Raw genomic sequence first — 22,672 nt, 5'->3', positions numbered from 1 at the left:
ATCTTGTCCAACCCCCACCCAAGCAGGAGACGCTACACACCATTACTGGCAAATGGCTGTCCAGGGTCTTCATGAAAACCTCCAGTGATGGAGGAGGGAGGAAGGGAGAAATAGTAGAATAACAGAGTTGGAAGGAAGGAGGGAGGGAGAAAGAATAGTAGAATAAGAGTTGGAAGGAAGGAGAGAAAGGAGGGAAGAAGGGAGAATTAGAATTACAGAAGTGGAAGGAAGGAAAGCAGATTAAGAACTGGGAGGGACCTTGGAGGTCATCTAGTCCAACCCTCCCCACCCCCACTCACCCAAGCAGGAAACCCTACACCATTTCTGACAAATGGCAGTCCATTCTCTTATTGAAAGCCTCCAGGCATGAAGCTCCCACGACTTCTGAATGGGTGGATTTCAACTTCCAGAATTCCCTAGCCGGCATGGGAGTTGAAGTCCACCCATCTTAAAAAGCTGCCCGAGTTGGAAAAACACTGAGCTGCATGATTTAAATAAGGACAAGAATCGAACTCCCTAAATCGCATAAATCCTCAAATTTATTATTGATGTCTGAATTAACTCTAGCATCTTCCATCGGCAAAGGGACACATTTTGCTGGTTTGCCAGAGATTTCGTTGGCTACATGGAGTACAGGTTGTGGTGTGGTACAGTGGCTGAGGTGAAGCTCTCGCCTCACAATCTGGAGGCTGTGAGTTCAATCCTAAGTAGAGGCCAATATTACTCTCTCTCTGGGCAGAATGAGAATATATCTGCTGAACAAAAACTCCTCATTACCAACAGGAAGGGCATCCGGCCAGGAAACACTCAGCTCCATTCAGTGGTCAAGACTCCACCCCGCAAGGGATTATGGGGTCGTTAAATGATGTTTTGAGTACAGATATTCAGCTTTAAGACAATGGAGCCCCAAATCTGTCGCTCAGTGAGGCAGTCGTTAAGTGAATTTTGCCCCGGTTTTACCACCTTTCCCGCCAGTTGTGAAGTGAGTCACACAATTAGTCAGTGAATCTGGTTTCCTGATTGACTTTGCTTGCCAGGTCACAAACCTGTCAGATCACAGGACGAGGAGACACTGCAGCCATCATAAATCTGAATCCATCGCCAAACTTCTGGATTTGGGTCACATGATCGCGGGGATGGTCGTATGTACGAAAAATGGCCTTTAAGACATTTTTGGTGCCGTTATAACTTCAGTCACTAAATGAACAGTTCTAAAGTTGAGAACTACCTGTGAGTCTTTTAATTAATCAGGAGGGGGGGACAATGCAAATTAAAAGTTGGCATTTGGTTGTCTCACCTTTATTACAAATAACTCAATCAATCATTTATTGTCAAAGCACAACATGTGTATAATGAAATTGAAATGAGCCTCCTTGGTGCTGGCCCTCCAAATCTATCATATTAAACCTCATTGTGGTATTTTTGTCAAGGAAGGGAACTTATAATGCTTTTTCTTCATCCCATCTTCCTCATAACCACCAATCTGTAAAATGACTTGGGTTGAGTGGCCCAAAGTCACCCAGCCAATTTTCATGTCAGAGGCAGGACTAGAATGCACAGTCTCCTGGTCTCTTTAAGCCAGCACTTTAACCACCAGGCCAAATTACACAGGCGATTACATCAGGATTGTTAAATGTTTAAAAAAAAAAAACAACGGGCTGTTCAATGAAGATGATGATTAAATCAGGATCCTCCCAAGATTTGGATAAAGGAAATAGTAATAATAATAATGAACTGAGCTCCCTGTTTTTTAAATGTTTTTTTTAAATTTGAAAATAAGCTTTATTAAACATTAAAAATATATACATAATACAAAATATTTCATAAAATATGAAACCAAAAAGTTTTACATAACCAATAAACATAAAATGTTTTTAATTGCTTATGGTGTGTTTTTATCAAACAATTTTCCAGTACTTAGTTCCTAAATCTGGTATATACTCCTATCATAAACTTTTTATATTTTCCCTTCCCTATTTGTTTACTCACAGGTTTCTTTCCTTTATCCAATTATACCAGTTTTCCCAAACTGTAAAATATTTTGAGTCTTCCTTATCTTTAAACTTTTGGGTGAGTTTATCCATTTCCGCGCAGTTGTAGATCTTCCGGATTATCAAGTTATCCGTTGGCATCTGATCTCCCTTCCAACATTGAGCTGATGCTATCCTTGCTGCAGTTATTATATGTAAAATTAAATATTTTATTTCTTTTGCGATTTCACCTTTTATGATTTCCAACAAAAAAATTTCAGCCTTAAGTTCTAATTGAATGTTTGTGATTTCTCTTATCATATTCTTATTTCTTCCCCAATACTTTTTGCTCTTTGGACAAAGCCACCAAATGTGGAAGAAGGTACCCCTTGTTTGTTTACATTTCCAACACAGCGGGCTTAAATTTGGATACATATTGGCCAATCTCGAAGGTGCTAGTTTAATAATTAAGCTAGTTTTTATATGCAAACTATTAGAGGACTTAATATGTTGCGCTCTATAAAAATCAAATTTAGGAGCAGTGCTTCAGAGACATTTTTTACAATCGTTTCACAGAAAGCATGCTTACTGTTGATTTGGTGATCTCTTCAGAGATCCTCTTTGCAACGCCATGCTTCTTTTTTTGGAGGGGGATAGTGTTAAAAGATCAGAAACACAAAGATTTTTTAACTGAAACAATTCACTTTAATGATAAAACAATCAGGCTGGCTAAAAGTGTTGTCTTGTTATATGAAGTGCTAAGAACATGGAAGATAGCAGCATGACAAATACCACAAACGAGTAAAATGAACCTCATTTTAGGAAGGAAAGGGCTCTCTGTTCCAGATGTTTCTCTCCAAATAATAGATTAAATGTAACCGGACAATTGTGACAGATCTGCAGCAGCACATCTGAGCAATAAATAATTTGGAGGAATGGACACAAACTGAAATTGGAATAAACTTATCAACCCGCAATACAATCTATTTTCAATATTAAGGCTTATGCATCTTAGAATATCAAGTAGATTATCCCAACAGGCTACATTGGTTTAAACAAACATTAAAAGAAACAGCAATGCAAGAACGTGTGGGGTATTGCTCTGCAGTTAAAGATACAGCATTTCTCAGGAAGCTAGGCACGACTTTTAATGAGAAAAAAACCCTATTTTTCACACAGATGTTTTGAGCTTCAAAACCTGATGCTTAAAACAAGTTTTACTAAATTCTTGGTAAGTGTAAAGTTATTCCGATTATCATTCTTGCAAGTGATGATCAGCTAAAGCCAAATACAAAGTTTAGAGTTGTTGTGGAATTACCTGACAACAAAATGATCAAAAATGGATTTTTTTTTCTGATTTGCAAGTTTTCTGACAAAGATATTGGTGTTAAGGAAGAAAGGCATTAACGTACAAGTAAACTTTGGTTTCAAGTTAGTGAATTTAACTGGTTTTGGTAAAAGTTTCAAAACCCCAACCCCAAAGTTGCAGCAGAAATATTGTTCTAACAAAATACAGTATTTCCTCAATTCCTCATTCTGACAAAAAAAGAATCACCAGACTGAAGCATGCATTTATCAATACGTATATTCTCAGGAAAATTAAAATAAAACTATGTTCCTTTTTTTGTAGTGTTTTCCCTCATCCAGTTCTTGGTCCAGAAAACCAACAATTTTTGGAATGTGTTACTTCTTAGTACTAAAGTAAAACAATGTTAAAGGGGACTTTGAAAAAGGGTATCTTTGAACATTAACGAAGTCATCTGTTAACTGTCTCGATTATTTTTCTTTTTACACCGAAAACAAATAAACTGAAAAGGCATGAAAACCTGGAAAACCGTGTTCCTAATATCGTGTATCTCCCCACCCCCAAAAAGCCATACATTTGTAAAAAGGCATTTTTTTAAAATACAGATGGAGCTAGTAGCTAAAAATGCAGATAGGCTGTGCAATAAATTATGCACGCAACCGTGGCGAAGAAGCACTGACCATTCCTTTCCCAAATCCATTCCTTTCCCAAATCCAACAATACACAGTGAAGCAGGTGCTAAGTTGCACTTAGAACTGCTTGCCTTCAGTGCAAGTAAGGTATGAGAGCTATGACATAATTGCAGCATGTTTCCTCTGGACTACCAACATGAATTTAACCTACCTTCAAGGCCCTTTATTTTCCAAATGCAGATTGGTCCTGCAGATTAGATTAAGATGACAGGGAGACAACTATGTGGTGGAATAAAAGGCCAGGCATTTCAATCCCATCTATAAAAAATTAGATGATAATTTCTGGATATTGTAGGCAACAATTTCTCCCCCCACCTCCCCAACTGAGTCAAAAGTTGTCTTTGGCATCTGTAAACTTTTATTCCCCCATCCCCCCCGAAAAAAAACCCTAAATACACAAAAACATCGAACCGTCTATAAAAATACAGTTTAGGACAAGCTCCTCGTTTCCCTGATGTAAAATTTCACAATTTTAAATAAACTGTAAACTGAGTACATTCAATATATATATATATAAAATTTCTGAGGTTTTGGCAGTCCAGCATTGGGAGGGAAGGAGGGGAGCAAAGAAAAAATTATTCGGAAATCTTTACGTAGTAGAACATCTTGCTTAAGCTAAAGGTCTTTTTACTTGGTCTTTTTACCAGGAGGAGAAAAAAGGCTTCCGGCTGTGAAAAGTCTGAGTAAATGCATTGGTCAAGTGAACAATCCTTCCTTGAGTTCCACCGTGGCTTCTCTCCACGATCACCCGAGGCATCTGGACCAGCTGAAGAGGGCTTCTTTCATCCTTTAAGGCCTGAGTAAGGTTAAGTATCTGCAAAAAGGAACGATGCCAAGATCGAAAAAAGTACTTTTAGCTTAGCCCTAACGCTGCCAGAAACCGCCTACCCTACAAGAGACACTGCTATGCACTCTCTGCGATAACATGGACAAGAGGCGCACGCAGCAGGTATGTAATTAACAGAACTATGTCTACGTGGAGGGAAGGGAGCAGTGGGGTACCCCAAGGTAGGTTAGGACCAGTATTCTTCAGTATCTTGGGAGTGGTGTGGTAGCCTAGAGGCAGACTCTGGCCTCATAGTCAAGAGGCTGTGAGTTCGATCCTAGAAAGAGGCAAATATTTCTCTCTCTGGGCATGATGAGAATATATCTGATGGAAAAAAATTCTGCACTGGCAGATTTCTGGTCTAAAATAGAGATATGCATATGTGATACGTAGTAGCTAGGAGATTATCTTAGAATATGATACTTAAAAAGTGAGAATTAAAGGGGAGTAATTGAAGTGATATACTAGATAAAGGGGTGGCACACTCCAACTGGTAATTAAAGGGGGGGGTAATCTCTAGAATTACTAAAACTAAGATGTGATTTATTGAATAATGAAATAAAAGTATGTATTAAAATTGCAAATGTTGACAGTTAAAAGTTAAAAAGTATAATGAATATAGAATAACAAATAAGAATTTTATATATTATAAAACAAGAATATTTAAAGAAAATTGAAATAAGCTAACGTGAATTGAAAATGAATACAATAAAAGCTATAGATAAATGGTAAAAGTAGTGATATGATATGAAATTGAATATGAAAGATAAGTATGTAATTAAGGTCATGTTTGTATTGAAATGTAAAAACCTGGAACTATGCTATTCACTAAAAGAGGTTGTTGAAATAAAAAAATAAAAAACTTTTTATATACAAACAAAAAACAAAAAAACTCCGCACTGGCAACAGGAAAGGCATCTGGCCATTAAAACGCTCAGCTAGCTCCTTCAGTTGCCCAGACTCCTCCCCGCAAGGAATTATGGGGTCGTTAAAAGAGGAGGATTCTTCAATATTTTCATCAATGATCTGGATGAGGGAATACAGGTAGTCCTCGACTTAGAACAGTTCATTTAGTGACCGTTCAAAGTTACAATGGCGCTGAAAAAAGTGATAGTACCATTTTTCACACTTATGACCAGTGGTCACGTGATTTACATTTGTAATCTTGATAACTGGCTCATATTTATGACCACTGCAGTGCCCCAAGGGTGTTAGGAATGTAAGTCACCTAACAGTTATTTGGGTTGGAAATATATAAACTAGGATAGACATTTTAATACTATGTCTTTAAGAGAATCCTAAAACGGTAATTGGGTGTGGCTTCTCAAATAGCCCTAAGATGGAGCCAGAAACCTGGGTTGTTTAGTCTCAGAAGAGAGTGTGAGTGAGTCTGTTTCCTTCTGTTGGAGAGTATTGCCGTTCCTCCTAATTGACTGTTATTCTTGGATTTGATGTAAATCTGTTACTGAACTGTTTTTGATACCGGACTTTGTTATTGAAGTATCCTTGGACTGAAACCTGACTGATTTAACCGTGAATGACTTGGACTGTGTTTGAACTTTGCTTAAACGTTTATTGAAAGTAAAAACCTACATTTACTGTACCGTGCATCTGTGTGCTGTGTGTGTATTATTCAACATTACTCTCAATACGTCTCCCTGTATGCGCTCATTCTCCTAACGGGGAATTACCTCAACAAGGCGAAGGAGCAAAACTCACTTAACAAATTTCTTACTTAACAACAGAAAATTTGGGCTCAATTGAGATCATAAGTGGAGAACTACTTATTGTTAAAGAAAGCAAGTTGTGTGCTAAAGTCTAGAAAGAAAGAAAAAAAACCCTAGATTCTATACTTAACTCAAAAGCAACTGCTACAACGATATATGAGGCAAAAATACAAATTTAAAACACATCGTCCAAAGGAAAAATCCCCTTACCTGTCCTCTCATTACAGACATTTGGTTCTCAAAGGTAGCCTTGTCGAACCCTTTGTCAGTCTTTATTGGAAGAAAAATAAACTGATTTGAGAAACCTTCATAAGTCAACTCAGATCCACCTATAAATAACCAGACTTAAAATAATAAGCAAGGAAACATTACCAAACCATTAAAAAGCCTTGTGAAAAGTCCGATGAACTTTCCGTATTTTGACATTTCACCCGTTATTGACAGCTTAGAGCAAACAGATATAGAATAAATATGCTCAAATGTGCATCATTCTGCCCATTGCTGTGCTACTTTAAACTGTTTTGCCCAAAATTACTTTTACCTTAAAAAGTTCATAAAGGTCTTCACAGAGGTCCTGTACAAAATTCATGTCAGAAATACGAGGAAGTATCAAATCTATTGTCTCTTGAGAAAAGGGGACCTTTGCTTGTGGAAGCCAAGCCCAGTGGAATGGATCTGAGAGAGGGGAAGAGACAAGGGACGTGAAGGTGAAGCCTTTCTGAATAAAAAGGTTGAATTTTCAACTTTTCAGGTGTTAATGCTCAATTAACTGACTTTAGGAAAAATCCATTTCCTTATAGATGTGGTCCTTGAATCATGACCACAATTGGAACTGCAACCTTGGTCGCTTGTTCTGACTTAGGCTTCCTTAGAAAGCATAAAACACAATCTTAGTTCCCAGCAAAATCTCTTTTATTTCCACGGCTGTGAATTGTGTTCATTCACAGCCTGCAAGGCTTCCCAAACAGTCTTTCAGGGGTATGTTGATAAACAGCCACCTTATCACACTTGGAATGCGTCCAGAGAACGAATGGCCAGACGCAGGGCAAGGCCAAACTTGACACAGAGTCAAACAGAACTTTTCAAAGTTTGAATCGACCAGATGAAATAGTTGCTTCCTTCAAAGGCTCATGTCCCATTCTCTCCTCTTTTAGATCCTATGGGAGGTCCCAATCATCTCCGAGGTGTGGTGTGGCCTTACTCCTGAATAGACCCTGCTTTCTCAATTGTTCTTCTGGTAGCCCTGCGCATATGCAGGCTGGGAACTGGTTCCAGAAGCTCCCCCGCCTCACTGCTGTCCAAACCCAAAGGCAGCTGCTGACTGCCAGCCTGCCCTGGCCCCATCTCTGCCTCTGGTGCAGAGCTCTTGTCGGAGCCTTTCTCAGCCTCCAAGACTGGCCTAGGTTCCTCCCCAACCTCCTCACTACTGTCCGACTCTGCTGGCGGCTCTGTCAGCGGGCAATAACAGTCGCTGAGTTGAAGCGGCTGCTTCAGTCAATGACCGCTGTCCTGGCACACCAGGTACTGGTTGTTAAAACGATCACTTGGGTTGTTAAGCAGGTGGAGTCCCAGGTAAAGAGCCTCATGAAGGGAGGATCCACTCAAGAGCTGAAAATCTTCCCTGCCAAACGCCCAGCAGGGTTTTCAGCCCCTGAGCTTCCAGCCATGTTCCATCCGCCATCCAACCAGGAAATTCAGTCTTAGCAACTGTGCAACTCATTTAATGACTACCGTGATTTACTTAGCAACCATTGCAGAAAGAAGTATTGAGATTGGCTTAAGGACTGCCTCACTCAGCAATGGAAGTCCAGGTCCCAATTGTCACCGTTAAGGTGAGGACTATATCTATAAACACATTTTTATCTAAGGGGGAAAATTCAGAAGAAGCATCCTAGCAATCTTGGCCTTAGGAATCCCTACAAGTGTGGTTTTTCAAGCTGTATTCTTCCCAACTGAAAATAAAATGACAGACTTGTCGTTCACATGAGACAGGTTAACTGTTACCCAATGTGGCACTTGACAAAATATATGCCGACAATGCATAATGATCATTGATAATCAGGTATAACAAATCTGAAAGCAAGATAAGCCCTGGTTTATGCCATACTAAATCCTATTCATCATTTCTGTTCACATGAAGTTAACAACTGGAAAGAAAAGCACGAATGCCTGCCTTCCGTTTGCTAGATGGATATTATTATTTTGCATGTTAAGTTTTTTAATCCCATGTTTATTATTTACTAGTAATTCAAGGTGGCAAAGATACATAATAGTTCTTCCTCCTCTTTTTGTTCCTCACAACAACCTCCCAGTGAGATGGATTGGCAAGACACGAGTGACTCAAAGTCACCAAACTGGCTTTCATGCCTAACACTCGACTAGAACTCACAATTTCCTAGTTTCTGGGCCAGCACCTTAACTTTATGCTACTGACTACCTGTAGATTTAATACAATCTGCTAATAATAATACTTGCAACCTCATGCATTCTTATCGAGAAAAATTCAAAACCTCACATGCTCTCCACTCATCAGGATGCTTGAAAGGAAAAGCGAGGCCATTATCAATTGCTGCAATTTTAATAATAGGTTCCTTTTCATTAATCCATTGGATCTCCTGTTGGAAAACAATAAAAAAAATCAAAAGTATTCAAGGCACATCTACTGGTATTAAACACAGAAATAAAAAACTAACATTTGAACAGGATATTAAGCCTGTGCAATATATGCCACACAATATTATCTTTCATTGATAATTCAGTGATAATCTAGCACAAGTATATAACATTGATGATTTTAATTACACATGATTTAATTCTATCTTATTCCGTAAGAACATAGGATAAGAAATAATCCTCTATAAAATCCATAATTGGACACATAACTGAATACAAATCACATTATTGATCAGATGGTATCCCTGTGATCAAAACAGAAGAGTCTTTGTCCTACCTTATCAGAAAGATCAGGCCCATCGCTCTGTTTTTCATACTTGACTAACCAATTATCATTGCCTCTATCTTCAAAGAAATGAAGGAGAAACACAATTAAATGGAAGGCGAATATCAACTCATAAAATATTTCTATGGTCTTTTTAGAGTTGCCAACAGAAAGGGAGGGGGAGCACTGCAGCAGCTTGCAAACTGAAACTGCATTACATAAATGTTTTCAGAGATAGTAACTAGGTGACTGAAGTTTCTGCCGCGCAAAATTCTAACTGGAGAGCATGATTGATGACTCTGGGCTATGGATGTATCCTATTGGAGAATATGAATTACAATACACCCAGGGGGTGGGGGAAAACCAGGGTCATGGGTGACAGTGAATGATGTGTCTCAGAGTTGGCTACACCCAGGCAGTGCCAGACATGTTAACTCCCAATAAATCCTTTTGAAGTTTTGGAGGTTTGGCTCGAGACTCATGATTTAAATGGAGGTAACTGCTGGGATCCTGACAGCAAGGGTGTTGCAGTAAAAAAATGTCACAATAATGAAATATAGTACAGTTTAGCTTGTCATATTTAAAGATAGCTATATTAATCTACCATGGTCAATCCTAAAGGCAGTGATAATTCAATACATACCATTTAAGCCTTAAAGAGCACGGACATTTTCTAGCCCATTTTCCTCTGCTTGAATTCCATAAGAATTCAAGGGTAATGTCATACGGGATGTTTTTTTTTTTTAAAAAAAACCCTATTACATACCAGTATTTCTGATAACATAATCAAGCACAACCAGTTTCTCAAACTGTGACTGAAACTGTTTCCTTGTGTTCTCGGGCAAAGGGTCAGTTTCAAATTTCCTGAGCCAATAGTCAGCCTCTTTGTAACCTTCCACGAAAAGCTGGAAGGAGCCAACCTGCAATTGAAAATAAAGCCTGAGTCTATGAAACGGACCTGAACGCATAAAGCATTTAAAGTGCTTTTCATACGGGAAAGCAAATAAAAATGTTAGAGCAAATGCTCTTCCTAAGTAGAGCCGTGACCTTAATCAATGGATATAAAAATAATATTTATGGGGAAAGAAGATTTCCATTGCTAACTATCAAATTACAGTTGGCTGGAGAATGCCTTTCAAAATGTATTTTTAATCTGAAACTGCAATTCAAAAATCAAAGGCCCCAAAGTCCTCTGATGCATGGGGAATTAAGCTCCAGGGCTTTTGAGAAACAAGACTGAGTTTTGTCTGTGATTTTTTTTTTTTGTATTTTTAAGTTAAAAAATAATAATGAAATCTTGTTTTTTTTTCCTTTTGAAGACATTTCGCTTCTCATCCAAGAAGCTTCTTCAGCTCAGACAGAAGATAGTGGGGAATGGAAGGATTTAGATGATGATGATGATGATGATGATGATGATGATGGAGGAGGAGGAGGAGGAGGAGGAGGAGGAGGAGGAGGAGGAGGAGGAGGAGGAGGAGGAGGAGGAGGAAAGAAGAAGACTTACAAATTACTCCAGAGCAGGAATGGAAGGAAAGAACAACCCCCCTCCAAATAAAATTGAAATGGGGAACATTTTGAGGACTGCCAAGGGTTTTACCTTAGGAGGTAGTCCAATTCGGTGAAACTTTTTGCCAACTTTTGGCACTTTTTCCAACGCGTATTTCTTCCCTCTTGACTTGGCACGGTCGATGGCACTGTAGTTGAACGTCTCGCTTACAAACCAGACGACCTTAAACACAGACAGCAGAATAACCTTTCAAACATTTTAAGGGTGATACCACATTATTCATTGTACCCACCTCTTCCTTAAGCTGTACAGGTAAGTCCTTGGCTTACAACAGCTCACTTAGTGACCAAAGTTACAACGGCACTGAAAAAAGTGACTTGGGACCGTTTTCCACACTTAACGACAATTTGGGCATCCTCGTGTGATCAAAATGCAGGCGCTTGGCAAGTGTGTCATATTTATGACCGTTGTAGTGTCCCTTTTGCTACCATCTGACAAGCCTGATTCACTTAACAACCCGGTTACTGACTTCACTGCAAGGATTTGCTTAACAAAGGTAGCAAGAAAGGTTGTAAAATGGGGGGGGGGGCAAAACTCAAATCAATGAATGTGTCCCTTAGCAACAGAAATGTTGGGCTCAAGTCAAGGATGGCCTGCATTTTGTCTTCAGGCTTTCTAGTAGTAGATAAAGATCGAAGTTTTTATTCCAGAGGTTAGAGGAGAATCAACTAAGGCTCCTCGATGATTTCCTTTGAGGCTAGAGTTGCTCCCTTGCATTCCAGCAACGTTTTTTTTGCCAGGCCAGTTTCGCAGGATTACGAGGACGAAACTGCAAGTTGTCAAATTTGCAAGCTGTTGCAAAAAGGAGGAGTGGAAAAAAAAAAAGGGTACGGTAAAGAGTGAAAAGGATCCACCCTGAAAAGCTGCCCGGTGGTTAAGGGTGATGTCCAGCAGCTCTGCACCTCTAGCAGTGAATTGATAAAATATGCACAAAATTCCAATTGGACCCCCAGGCCAAAAAAGGAAAGGGCCCCTCCCGTAAGCTCATTTTATGCCTCATCCTGACATCTCCCATCCAATTCCACCAAATTCCAACTGAGGCCAATCTTCTTAGCTAATGAACTCCAAAAGTCAAAACTATTCTCCCAGTCTGAAAATTAGTTTAAAGGGTTTTAATTCAACATTTATTTGTTTTGTTTTTGTTTTTTGTAGTTTTGAGCAGAAATACTTTTCGTCATGCTCAATTTATGCCACAAACCACTCTCTTACCTTCGTTTTGGGGACCACTCCTAATCCTAGTTTACTGTCCACAAGATAGGCACCAGCTTCGGAGAGATACCCCTGATTAGGAACAAGGCAGCCTCTGCCAAAACAGCAAGGGCAACAGATTTTGTGAAAATATTTGGTCCATTTTGGATTTAGATGACCATAAGGCTCTTCAGATTTGGGTTTAAACACTCCAATACTTTTCTAAAGGAGAAGGGAATAAAGGAAGAAGGAATCAGAAAAAAGTGTGCACTTGTTTGCTAGTCATATATAGAAATAGTTTATACAAAACTAGTCCCCTTCTTGGCCTTCTGAAACGGGAGCAAAAACCACTGCAAGTCTCAAGAGTGCATACCTGCCCATGGTAGATTTGGGAGAGAACGAATAAAAAAACGGGAATTCTGGGAGTTAAAATCCTCCAGGCTTAAAGTTGCCAAGGTTGGCGAGCCCTGGTCCAAAGCTATCTGGTTATCTAAAATTCAGTGTCACTACACGTAGTCCCAGACTTACAACAGTTCGTTTAGTGACCGTTCAAAGCTACAACCTCACTGAAAAAAGTGACTTGGGACCATTTTTCACACTTACGACAATTTCACCATCCTCCAGGCCACCCAATCAAAATTCAGACACTCGGCAAGTGGCTCATATTGATGTCAGTTGCACTGTCCTGGTTATCACAGTTTATAACCCGACAAGTAGAATCAATGGGGAAGCCAGATTCACTTAAAGACCGTGTAACTAACTTAGCCATTGGAGTGATTCAGTTAAGAACATTTGAGACGTCAAAAGTTGTGTAAATTCAAAATGCATTATGAGTCGAGCATGAAAATAGAAAGGGTTCATTTTTTTTTGACAACTCCCATCTTCCAAAACAAAGTCATACAGCATTTAAACCGTAATCACAAATAAAGCATGTTTTATTTATACAATATCCATTAGCAGAATAAATAGCATTCCAAAAATAAATCAAAAAATTCAATACGAGGCTATTGTTTCAGAGTGCTATTGATTTCGGATGGAAGGAAAAGAGGACAAGGCAGCTCTAAGTTCTGACTTTGAACATGAAGGAGCAATAAAACTAGCCATCTTTTGACACAATAAACCATTAGTTCTCTCTGACAAGAGTTCTGCTTGCCCTCCAATGCAATGGCTGCATGGTCTCCAAATCTACTAGTCTTCACTTGAAGCTGATTTTAGCCTCTGCCAATAAGTGATGAAAAGCTGTTATTATTTCTGATGGACTACAGTAAAATAGCTAACCAGACATCATGCAGCAACAATCAAGGAGAGAAGCAACTTAGAACTAAGGAGGAATTTCCTGGCAGAACAATTAATTGGTGGAGCAACTTGCCTCCAGGAATTGTGAATGCTCCAGTATTGGACGTTTTTAAGAAGAGTTTGGACAACCCTTTGTCTGAAGTGGTGTAGAGTTCCCTGCCTGGGCAGGGGGTTGGACTATAAGACCTCCAAGGTCCCTTCCAACTCCTATTCTATTCTATTCTATTCTATTCTATTCTATTCTATTCTATTCTATTCTATTCTATTCTACTCTACTCTACTCTACTCTACTCTACTCTACTCTACTCTACTATTAACTCTAATAGTGTCCCTAAAGTTAAGGGTGATGTATATTATGCCATATGAAATATTGGCAGACTAAAAGTAAAAAACAACAATGGGCTGAAGTTGAGAGACTACATGGCAACTCACTATAAACAAGAGCAGGTTTCACTAGTTATGCTATTACAGCCTTGTTTCAGTGCCAATCTATTGCTGGCGTGGAGCCAGAGGCACAGAAATAAGCCAAAATTCTGAACCCATTTGTCTTCTTCAATAAAGAATGGCTTTAAGAGGAGAAGGAGGAAACACTGATCTGAAATTTAAAATGGGATTGCACAGATACCAGGACCACCACTGAAGTCAGAGGTCTACAAGGTCCAGTTGCTAATAAAATGATTTCATTAGCAATTGGTTTGGGGCAAAACAGCTGCAACATTTGTTTTCATGCCAGGATTCATTATAGATAATTACTTCTAATTTGCCTCCCTTATTTCCTCCAACTTTCTTTTGTCTCCTATGAATCTTAACCTCTGCACCCATATTCAATTACTTGCCTGGTCTGTGTTTACTTCCTAGGAAAGAAGGGTATTTACTGCAAAATACTAGGCTAAATAGCAGTAATTGTGAAGGGAAGGCTGCTGCTGAACTATTTTAGTATGGAGGTAGTAGTTACACGAAAAACTTGTGTTTAATGTTAATGTCCTTTCATCCAAATTTCTTATGCCATCTAATCTCATTATCATATATATTTCAAGTATTTATGAAATTTATTTTCCTTGTCTATAAAGCAACCTGATTTTCTTAGTTTTATTTGATCCAGAAATTGTTGATGAAGGCAAAAGGCTCTTCTAATTCAGGTAGTGCAGCTCAGTTATATTATTACAACACAAAAGATAACTATGGCCCACATTTTACTGTTTAGTAGGTTCTAGAGGTAGATCCAGAACAAAACAAAGATTCTGTTTCCCAGAAAGAAGATGCAAGAGACAATGCTCTCATGGATTAGTATCCTTTAGCAACTTGCATTCATTTCAGTTTCTGAAGATTTTTCTGAAGTTATATCACAAAAAAAAACCCACCACGAAACCTGGTCTCTCTCAGCTTTTTTAAATCCAACCTCTTTAGATAATATCACCCAAATATTTGACAGTTTTGGACAGCTACTACAAGAATGGAGATCAACGAGAATTATGAATCTAAAGTTAGAAAATGTGTTTGCACGCACACCACTGGTAAATATATTATGCCGTCAGATTGGTTTCAACTCTTAGAAACCACATATTTTCATAGAGATTACACACACAGTCTTTTGAAACTCATTAGAGAAAATAAATCAGCTGTTAAAGAATTCTGAGCCTAAAGCAAGAAAATTGTTACGGTACAAAAATGAGACTTTTCTTACAATTGATCATGAAGTCTTTCCATACAGCACTGCACACCAGAACAACTAGACACAAGGACGTTTTTTTCCCGAACGTCATCACTCTGCTAAACAAATAATTCCCTCAACACTGTCCAACTATTTATAAAGTCTGCACTACTATTACTATTCATCTTCTAGTCACTCCTTATCACCCATCCCCTCCTACTTGTGACTGTATGACTGAAACTTTGTCACTTGCATCCTTACGATTTCTATTGACTGTTTCCTAGTATGATTTGATTGCTTATTGTACCCTATGGCTATTATTAAGTGTTGGACCTGATGATTTTTGACTCTTGATGAATGTATCTTTTCTTTTATATACACTGAGAGCATTTGCACCAAGACAAATTCCTTCTGTGTCCAATCACATTGGCCAATAAAGAATTCTATTTTATTCTATTCTATTCTATTCTATATTCTATTCTTATTCTATTCTATTCCAAATATTATTAACTGAAGAAATGTTGATCCAATAAGCTCTATATATAGACAACAAAAAAGGGAATGTTTTGAGGTTGACTAAAAAGTCCCTCCATCCCTGTTGTTTAGCATTACGCACAAAGTAGGACTATGCATTTGTTATTCTCCTAACAGAAAACCATAAGGCAAAACCAAACTTCTGGCTCCTGCATATTGGGAGAGAATGAAGGAAGAGATAATCCCTACATGTGCACAATGCTCAACCAACCATGGATTTGCTCAAATCCCTTTAGCAGTCCTGCTAGCAAGATACAGAGGTAGAAAGTGCTTCCTGCTTCTTTGTGCAGATAAGCTGCAAGGAAAGGACCCTGGTATCACTGTGTGCAGATAGGCATGCGCAACCTCAACCATGGGAAAAGAAAACATTTTTTTACATAAACCCACAAATAATGCTGAAGCCAAGGGCACTCACTCTCTTGGAGTCTTTGACGAAATAGCTTCCGCTGGACCCTTGGGAGATTCTTTCGGGAAAGACTCCGCTTTCGATGGCTTGTTCCGCTCGCTGCATGACTTCAGCAAATTCAGGATCGTCCATACAGAAGTTCATCTCTGCAATGCTTCCCACATTTCCTGTGTGTATTGCAACAACAATTTCAAGTTAGTGCTATCAGCTGATTTTTTTTTCCTTTCCTCAACTGTTTCACCCCACCCCACCCCTTTCAATCTCTTAATAGACACTTAACCCTGGCTTACTTCCTAATAAGAAACAACATGGGGACTCACAATAGCAATGCCAAAATAATATATACAGCCCTGCAGTTGCTACATTTGCATAATGCAGCTACGTGGTTGGAAATTGGACTCTTTGGGATGACCGAGGAGGCGGTCCATAGGTACAAGGACAGCATGCAAAACAAATGGTATCAGACCCAGATAGACCACCAAATACTGAAGGCAGCACAGAGATTCCGTTTCAAAAGCCAACCTATGAAGTAGATTTCCCTGAAAACAAACGGACCAATTGCTTTGGTGGTGTGGAGAAGATAACTTGGTCCTCAACACCAAAAAGACCAAGGAGTTGATAGTGGATTATAGAAGGAACAAATCAGACAACCAGCCCTTGCTTATCAATGGAGACGGAGTGGAGCAAGTGGCCAGTTTTAAGTTTCTGGGTGTTATACCCTAAGAGGACCTGAACTGTGGGGGATCAAATTCCAGCCCTGGTCAAAAGGGCCCAGCAGAGATTATACTACCTGAGGCTTCTCAGGAAACAACAACTGAATGAAAAACTGCTGGTGACCTTCTACCGCTGCGCCAGAAAGAGTACCTTAACTTACTCCACCTGTGTAGGGTTTGCCAATTGCACAGTGGCAGATTGCCCAGAGGATCATTGGCTGCCCTCTCCTCTCCTTTGAAGAGCTTTATAGCTCCCACTGCCTTAAGGAAGTTCAAAACATTCTCAAAGGTCCATCTCGTCCTGGGCGCCTCCTTTTTTTTTTGAACTATGACCATCTGGCAGCCGGTACAGGATAATAATGAAAACAAGGACAAATAGGCTGAAAAACAGCTTCTATCCCAGGGCAATAACTCTTTTGAATTCTGCTATATAGTGCAATATGAATGCAGTATCAGGGGTTTTTCAGTTCAATGTATAGAATGCGAAGGATGCGTGTTTGTGTTTATTTTCATCGTCATAATGGACACTGAAGATGGTATTTAATTTTGTTGTACGAGGTGCAATGACAATAAACTAAGCTACTCTCCCCAGTCCTAGGACGACACTAATTCTTGCAGTAACACTGGCAACAAAGGAACAAGCACAAAAAAGGTCCCCTACGCCTGTATCCAGCTTCAACACTTCACTATTTCTTTTCTAAGTTTCATTAGGCCACATTGTCCTCCCACCTTCAACCCCAAAGAGCAAGGATATAACCCGCAAAGCAGCTGCATCCCACCACCCCAAATATCCTTGACTGGAGACAAAAAAACTCCCCCACAAGCAGTTGCGAAAAGGAGGAAATGCCGTTTAAACTAAAAATGCTTATAAATTATAAAGAGTACAAACAACACAAACCACACTGAAGCAATTAAGGGAACCAGGCAAGATAAGGGCTTGAAGATGTCCACAGATATCGGAACACCCACTGGGAAGGACGCCAAACTCAGAGAGGAATGCCAGACTCGAGATATTTCCATGCTTTGTTTCCAGCACTGGCCCATTTGCATGTCTGTCCTGTTAACCAGTTCTCACAGCTGCAGCCTATAAAGAGGATCAAGGCCCTTTCCTCCCCTGTAGACCATGTCATTCATGTCTCTCCCTTATCCTCTCCTCCCTGCGTGCCCTAGGATGGAGAGGGGATGGGCCTGGGTCTTCCTCTGACTGCCCAGCCAGCCTCTGCCCTTCCCCAGCCTCCTCCACAACCTCCAGAGCCACACTCCCACTCCCTGTCCACGACTCCACCAGGGGCATGACACAAAGTATAATATTGTTATTCATATCCACAATTGGTTAAATGGAAACAAAACTTGAAATATGACATGGTTATATGAATGTTTTTGGAATAAATGTAAGATTCATTGTGTGGGAAAGAATACCATGTGGAACCTGATTGGGGGGGAGGAAAGAAATATATGCATATATAACAGTAAATATAAGATCATTGTTAATACAGGAGGTAGTAACTAAAAATAGCTATACTGATATTAGTTGATTTTTTGTTATATATTGGGTTTAAGAGATAATTATGGTGAGAATACATAAAATAAAAATAGGTGGCAAGATTGAATTGACAATCAAGGGGATAAATATTGGATAATATATTACAGACCCCTCACATCCCGGACATAAAGTGTTTCAACTCCTTCCCTCAAAATGGCGCTATAGGCCCAACACATCAGAACAACTAGACACGTTTTTCCCCCAAACACCATCACTCTGCTAAACAAATAATTCCCTCAACACTGTCCAACTATTTACAAAGTCTGCACTACTATTACTATTAATCTTCTCATCACTCATTATCACCCATCTCCTCCCACTTGTGACTGTATGACTGTAACTTTGTCGCTTGTATCCATATATATTTATATTTACTGTTTCCTAGTATGATTTGATTGCTTATTTGTTCCTGTGACTATCATTAAGTGTCATACCTCATGACTCTTGACAAATGTATCTTTTCTTTTATGTACACCGGGAGCATTTGCACCAAGACACATTCCTCTTGTATCCAATCACACTTGGCCAATAAAGAATTGAATTGTGTTGTGTTGTGTTGTGTTGTGTATGGTATGGTATGGTATAGTATTGTATTGTATTGGATTCTATTCTATTCTATATCTTAGGATGAATTTCTTTTTCTGGAAATGATGAATGAAACCACATGAAGTGAAAACACATTAAAAGAAAAATGGAATAGGTAAATGATATGATATGAAACTGGATCAGAAAGCTGAAAATATAATTATGATTATGTTATGTATACTACAACCTGGAATCACATTGTTCACTCTAAGAGATGTTTAAAGAATAAAAATAAAAAAAATATGCAAAAATTAAATAAAATAAATGAGAGTCAGATGCCAAGCATCCGAACTTTGACCATGGGGATGCCGCAACTGCCATTAAAGAGTGGGAAAAAAACGGTCCAAAAGTCCCGAGCAATCACTAAACAAACCACTGTTAAGTCTAGGACTGCCAGTCTCCAAACTTTGATCACGTGACCACAAGGATGCTGTCGTAGTCGTAAGTGTGGGAAAAGGCTCCAAAGTCCCTTTTTTTTTTCAGTGCACTTGCAACTTCGGACCATCACCAAACGAATCACTGTTAAGTCGAGGATTGCCTACATCCAAATCAGGACCATGGAGATGCTGCCATTGTCATTTAAGTGTGGGAAAACGACCCTGAGTCCCCTTTTTTCCAGTGCCCTTAAAACTTCAAAGGGGTCACTAAACGAGGACCTAAATCGAGGACCGCCTGTAATTCCCCGCCCATTCTGAGGAACAAGAGCATCCCACGTGCGGCCACGCCCCCTCCCTCCTCCGCGCAGGCGCGTTGTTTCCTCACGCAAGAGCATCCCACGTGCGGCCACGCCCCCTCCCTCTGCGCAGGCGAGCCCAGTTGCCTCATGCCTCAACGTCTCTTCCGCCTGGCTACGCCTCCGCCTCCTCAGCTCACCTGTTCCGTCCCGGGCCCGGCGGCCCCAGCCCGCGGCCGCCGCGCCCAGGAGCGGCTCTGACTCTTCGCCGTCGCTTTCCTCCTCCTCACAGGCCGCCTCGAACAGTTCCTGGCCGGCGAGGAGGCGAACGGCGCCGCCAGGAGCCGTCGGCGCCACCCGTCCGGAAACCGCCACGGCCGGCGGTTCTGTATCCAGCTGCAGGAGCTCCTCGTCGGCTTCTTCCTCCGCCTCCGCCTCCGGGGAAAGCACCGAGCCGGCCACCGCCATAGGGGCTCGCGGAGGCAACGGCCGCTCTCGGGTTCAAGCGCCGGATGGCTGAGGGCGCATGCGCCCCAGACTCGGAGAGGCGTGGGGGGCGGAGTCGCGCGCCTGCGCGTAGCGATATCCTGGCGCCTTGGGATAGCAGGGTCCTGGGCGGGGCCAAGCAAGGGGCGGGGCTTCGATGCCAGCTCGGCCCTCCGCCTTTTCCGGGCATCTATTCTAAAAGGAAAATGAATGAATTCGTGGGAACTTGCAGGAAAATGCGAGCCGTGTCAGAAAGGGGTTTTTTTTGCATTGCATTGAGCGGTCTGTCCGAAATGTTGGTCTGTATAAGGCAGGAGAACAATAGAATAGAACAGAATAGAATATATAGATATAGATATAGATATAGATATTAGAAAGCAAATATAAATATATTCATCTTCTTCTTCTTCTTCTTCTTCTTCTTTTTCTTCAGCGTTTGTCTCGCGCTCGGGCGAGGTCCGCTAATGTCCTTGAGTACTGCTTCCACACCTCTCTGTCTGCCACGTGTGTCGGGTCTGCCTTCGCGATCTCTAGATCGGCCTTGATCGTGTCCATCCAGCGTTGTTTAGGTCTACCACGCGGTCTCGCTCCTCTGACAGTCACCTTCATTACAGATTTGATGATGGATTCTTCCTTGGCGCGCTCACGTGGCCGAACCATCGTGGCCGGGACTGCCTCATGACCGTGGGGATGGGCACGACGTTGAACCGCTCACGCACTTCTTCGTTCTGACGCGATCGAGTAGGGTGAGGCCTACCGACCATCGGAGCATTCGCATCTCCATTATCTGAGTCTGCTTTCGACTTCTTTGGTCGTAGCCAGCACTCTGCGCCGTATATGGCCACGGCGCACCACAGAGTTATAGATTTTCGCCTTCAGGCGCATCGGCATCTTCTTGTCACAGAGGACGCCCGTGACGGACTTCCATTGCCCCACGCTGCATTGATCCTGGCTGCCACCTCAGTTTGTAGTAGGCCTTCTTCCCCAAGAGTAGTTCCCAGGTACTTGAAGGTGGAGGCGCGCGGTAGTTCCTGCCCGTTCACGTGGATGGAGCCTGTCATTTCATTGTCAGTGGTCAGGTATTCGGACTTCTTTAGGTTCAGCCGGAGCCCGAACTGCTCGAGGCGGTCGTGCCACTGTTGGACTCGGTGCTCGAGTTCAGCCTTGCACAGGTTGGCCAGGAACACATCATCGGCGTAGAGCAGCGTCCATGGGGCGGGCGTGTACAGGTCGTGTGTAATTGTGTCCATCACCAGAATGAACAGCAGTGGTGAGAGAGCAGAGCCCTGGTGTACGCCGACGGTAATATTAAACTCCTCTGATATCCCAGCTGCCGCTTTTACACGGCTTTTGTGACATCTGTATAGGAGTTGGACCCATTGTACGAGCAGCTCAGGCACGCCGTGATCTCGCAGTGCGTACCAGATGAGATCGTGCGGGACTCGGTCGAAGGCCTTTTCCAAGTCTAGGAAGGCGGTGTGGAGCGGGATTTTCTTCTCTCTGTGAGCCTCCATCAGCATCCGCACACCAAAGATGGCGTCGGTGGTGCCGCAGTTCTTGATGAATCCAGCCTGGTTGACGCTGATGTCGACGATGTCCCGAATGCGCTTATCAAGGACGCGTTCAAAGATCTTCATAGTGTGTGACAGTAACCTGATATAAATATAAATATATTCATATATATATGAAATGCCACTCACACATCATCAAAATCTCCAGAGCTGTAAAGCCTACAAACTTGAGATTTGGCATGTCTGTTCCTCTTGGCTTCTAGCGGCTCATTAAGAAAGGGTTTTGTGAAATGACCATCAGATCATTTAGAGTATTTCCTATATTATTATTATTATTAACAGGATCTGATGCTAAGGAGTTCTACTCCCCCTCCCTACCTGAAAAAAAGAAATCTCTTCCAGATGCAAAACACAAGCAGAGGAGAGGAGTTTCAGTTTCACAGCAGCACCAAGCAGCTTTAGTACAAAACAGTTGAGCTAAGCCACGCCCAGGCTTCTTGCTGTCTCCTTGCTCACCCAGTAAATACTCTTTCAGTTTCCAAACAGCCCTCCACTCTCTCACACACTGACAGGATACAAGCCAGATGAGTACTGATGGACGCTGGTAGGCAGAGGTAGAATTCCCTCCCCCCCTTATTTTCCTTCCCAAAAACAACCCGACCACATAGTTTCATAGCCAAGCACGGGTATTGAGCTAGTAGAAAATAGAATAGAAAATAGAGTAGAATTAGAATTAGAATTAGAATAGAATAGAATAGAATAGAAACTGAAAAAATAGATTAGAATAGAACAGAATAGTTTACAATTAGAATTAGAATACTTTATTGGCCAAGTGTGATTAGACACAATGAATTTGTCTTGGGTGCATAAGCTCCCCAGTGTACATACAACAATGATAGATCATTGTCATAATTGTAAAAACATAAAATATTAGATGCAACATGGAGACCAATCAACATAAATCATAGCAACAAAATAAGCAACTAAATAAACTTGGGCAGGGGGCTGTACCAGATGACCTACAAGGTCCCTTCCAACTCTGATTATCCGTTATCTTTGC

At 41.0% G+C, this 22,672-nt stretch overlaps 1 protein-coding gene across 1 annotated transcript; it reads right to left on the bottom strand.

Moving 5' to 3' along the window:
- Positions 1–2,652: 2,652 nt before the first annotated feature.
- PI4K2B (phosphatidylinositol 4-kinase type 2 beta) lies at positions 2,653–20,150 on the bottom strand. The gene is made up of 10 exons (XM_026699763.2): positions 19,816–20,150; positions 16,111–16,268; positions 12,236–12,436; positions 11,057–11,188; positions 10,226–10,379; positions 9,472–9,539; positions 9,037–9,136; positions 7,063–7,196; positions 6,732–6,791; positions 2,653–4,782 (listed from the first exon to the last, which is right to left on the bottom strand). The coding sequence occupies exons 1-10, from the start codon at positions 20,081–20,083 to the stop codon at positions 4,609–4,611; spliced, it is 1,449 nt and encodes a 482-aa protein (XP_026555548.2). The 5' UTR covers positions 20,084–20,150; the 3' UTR covers positions 2,653–4,608.
- Positions 20,151–22,672: the final 2,522 nt, after the last annotated feature.

The sequence above is a fragment of the Pseudonaja textilis genome, chromosome 6, assembly GCF_049901715.1.
Source record: "Pseudonaja textilis isolate UNSWEBS1 chromosome 6, rPseTex1.2, whole genome shotgun sequence".
Lineage (NCBI taxonomy): Eukaryota > Metazoa > Chordata > Lepidosauria > Squamata > Elapidae > Pseudonaja > Pseudonaja textilis.
Note: the sequence above shows the minus strand (reverse complement) of the source record. Positions and strands in the feature narration are given on the sequence as shown.

What these genes read in the sequence shown, in the direction of transcription:
- PI4K2B (XM_026699763.2), bottom strand. Translation starts at nt 20,083, where the DNA reads ATGGCGGTGGCCGGCTCGGTGCTTTCCCCGGAGGCGGAGGCGGAGGAA. An exon ending in CCGGGCCCGGGACGGAACAG is followed by an intron (nt 16,269 to 19,815) that starts GTGAGCTGAGGA and finishes CAATACACACAG; the next exon opens with GAAATGTGGGAAGCATTGCA. An exon ending in ACCTTTATGAACTTTTTAAG is followed by an intron (nt 6,792 to 7,062) that starts GTAAAAGTAATT and finishes CTTCCAATAAAG; the next exon opens with ACTGACAAAGGGTTCGACAA.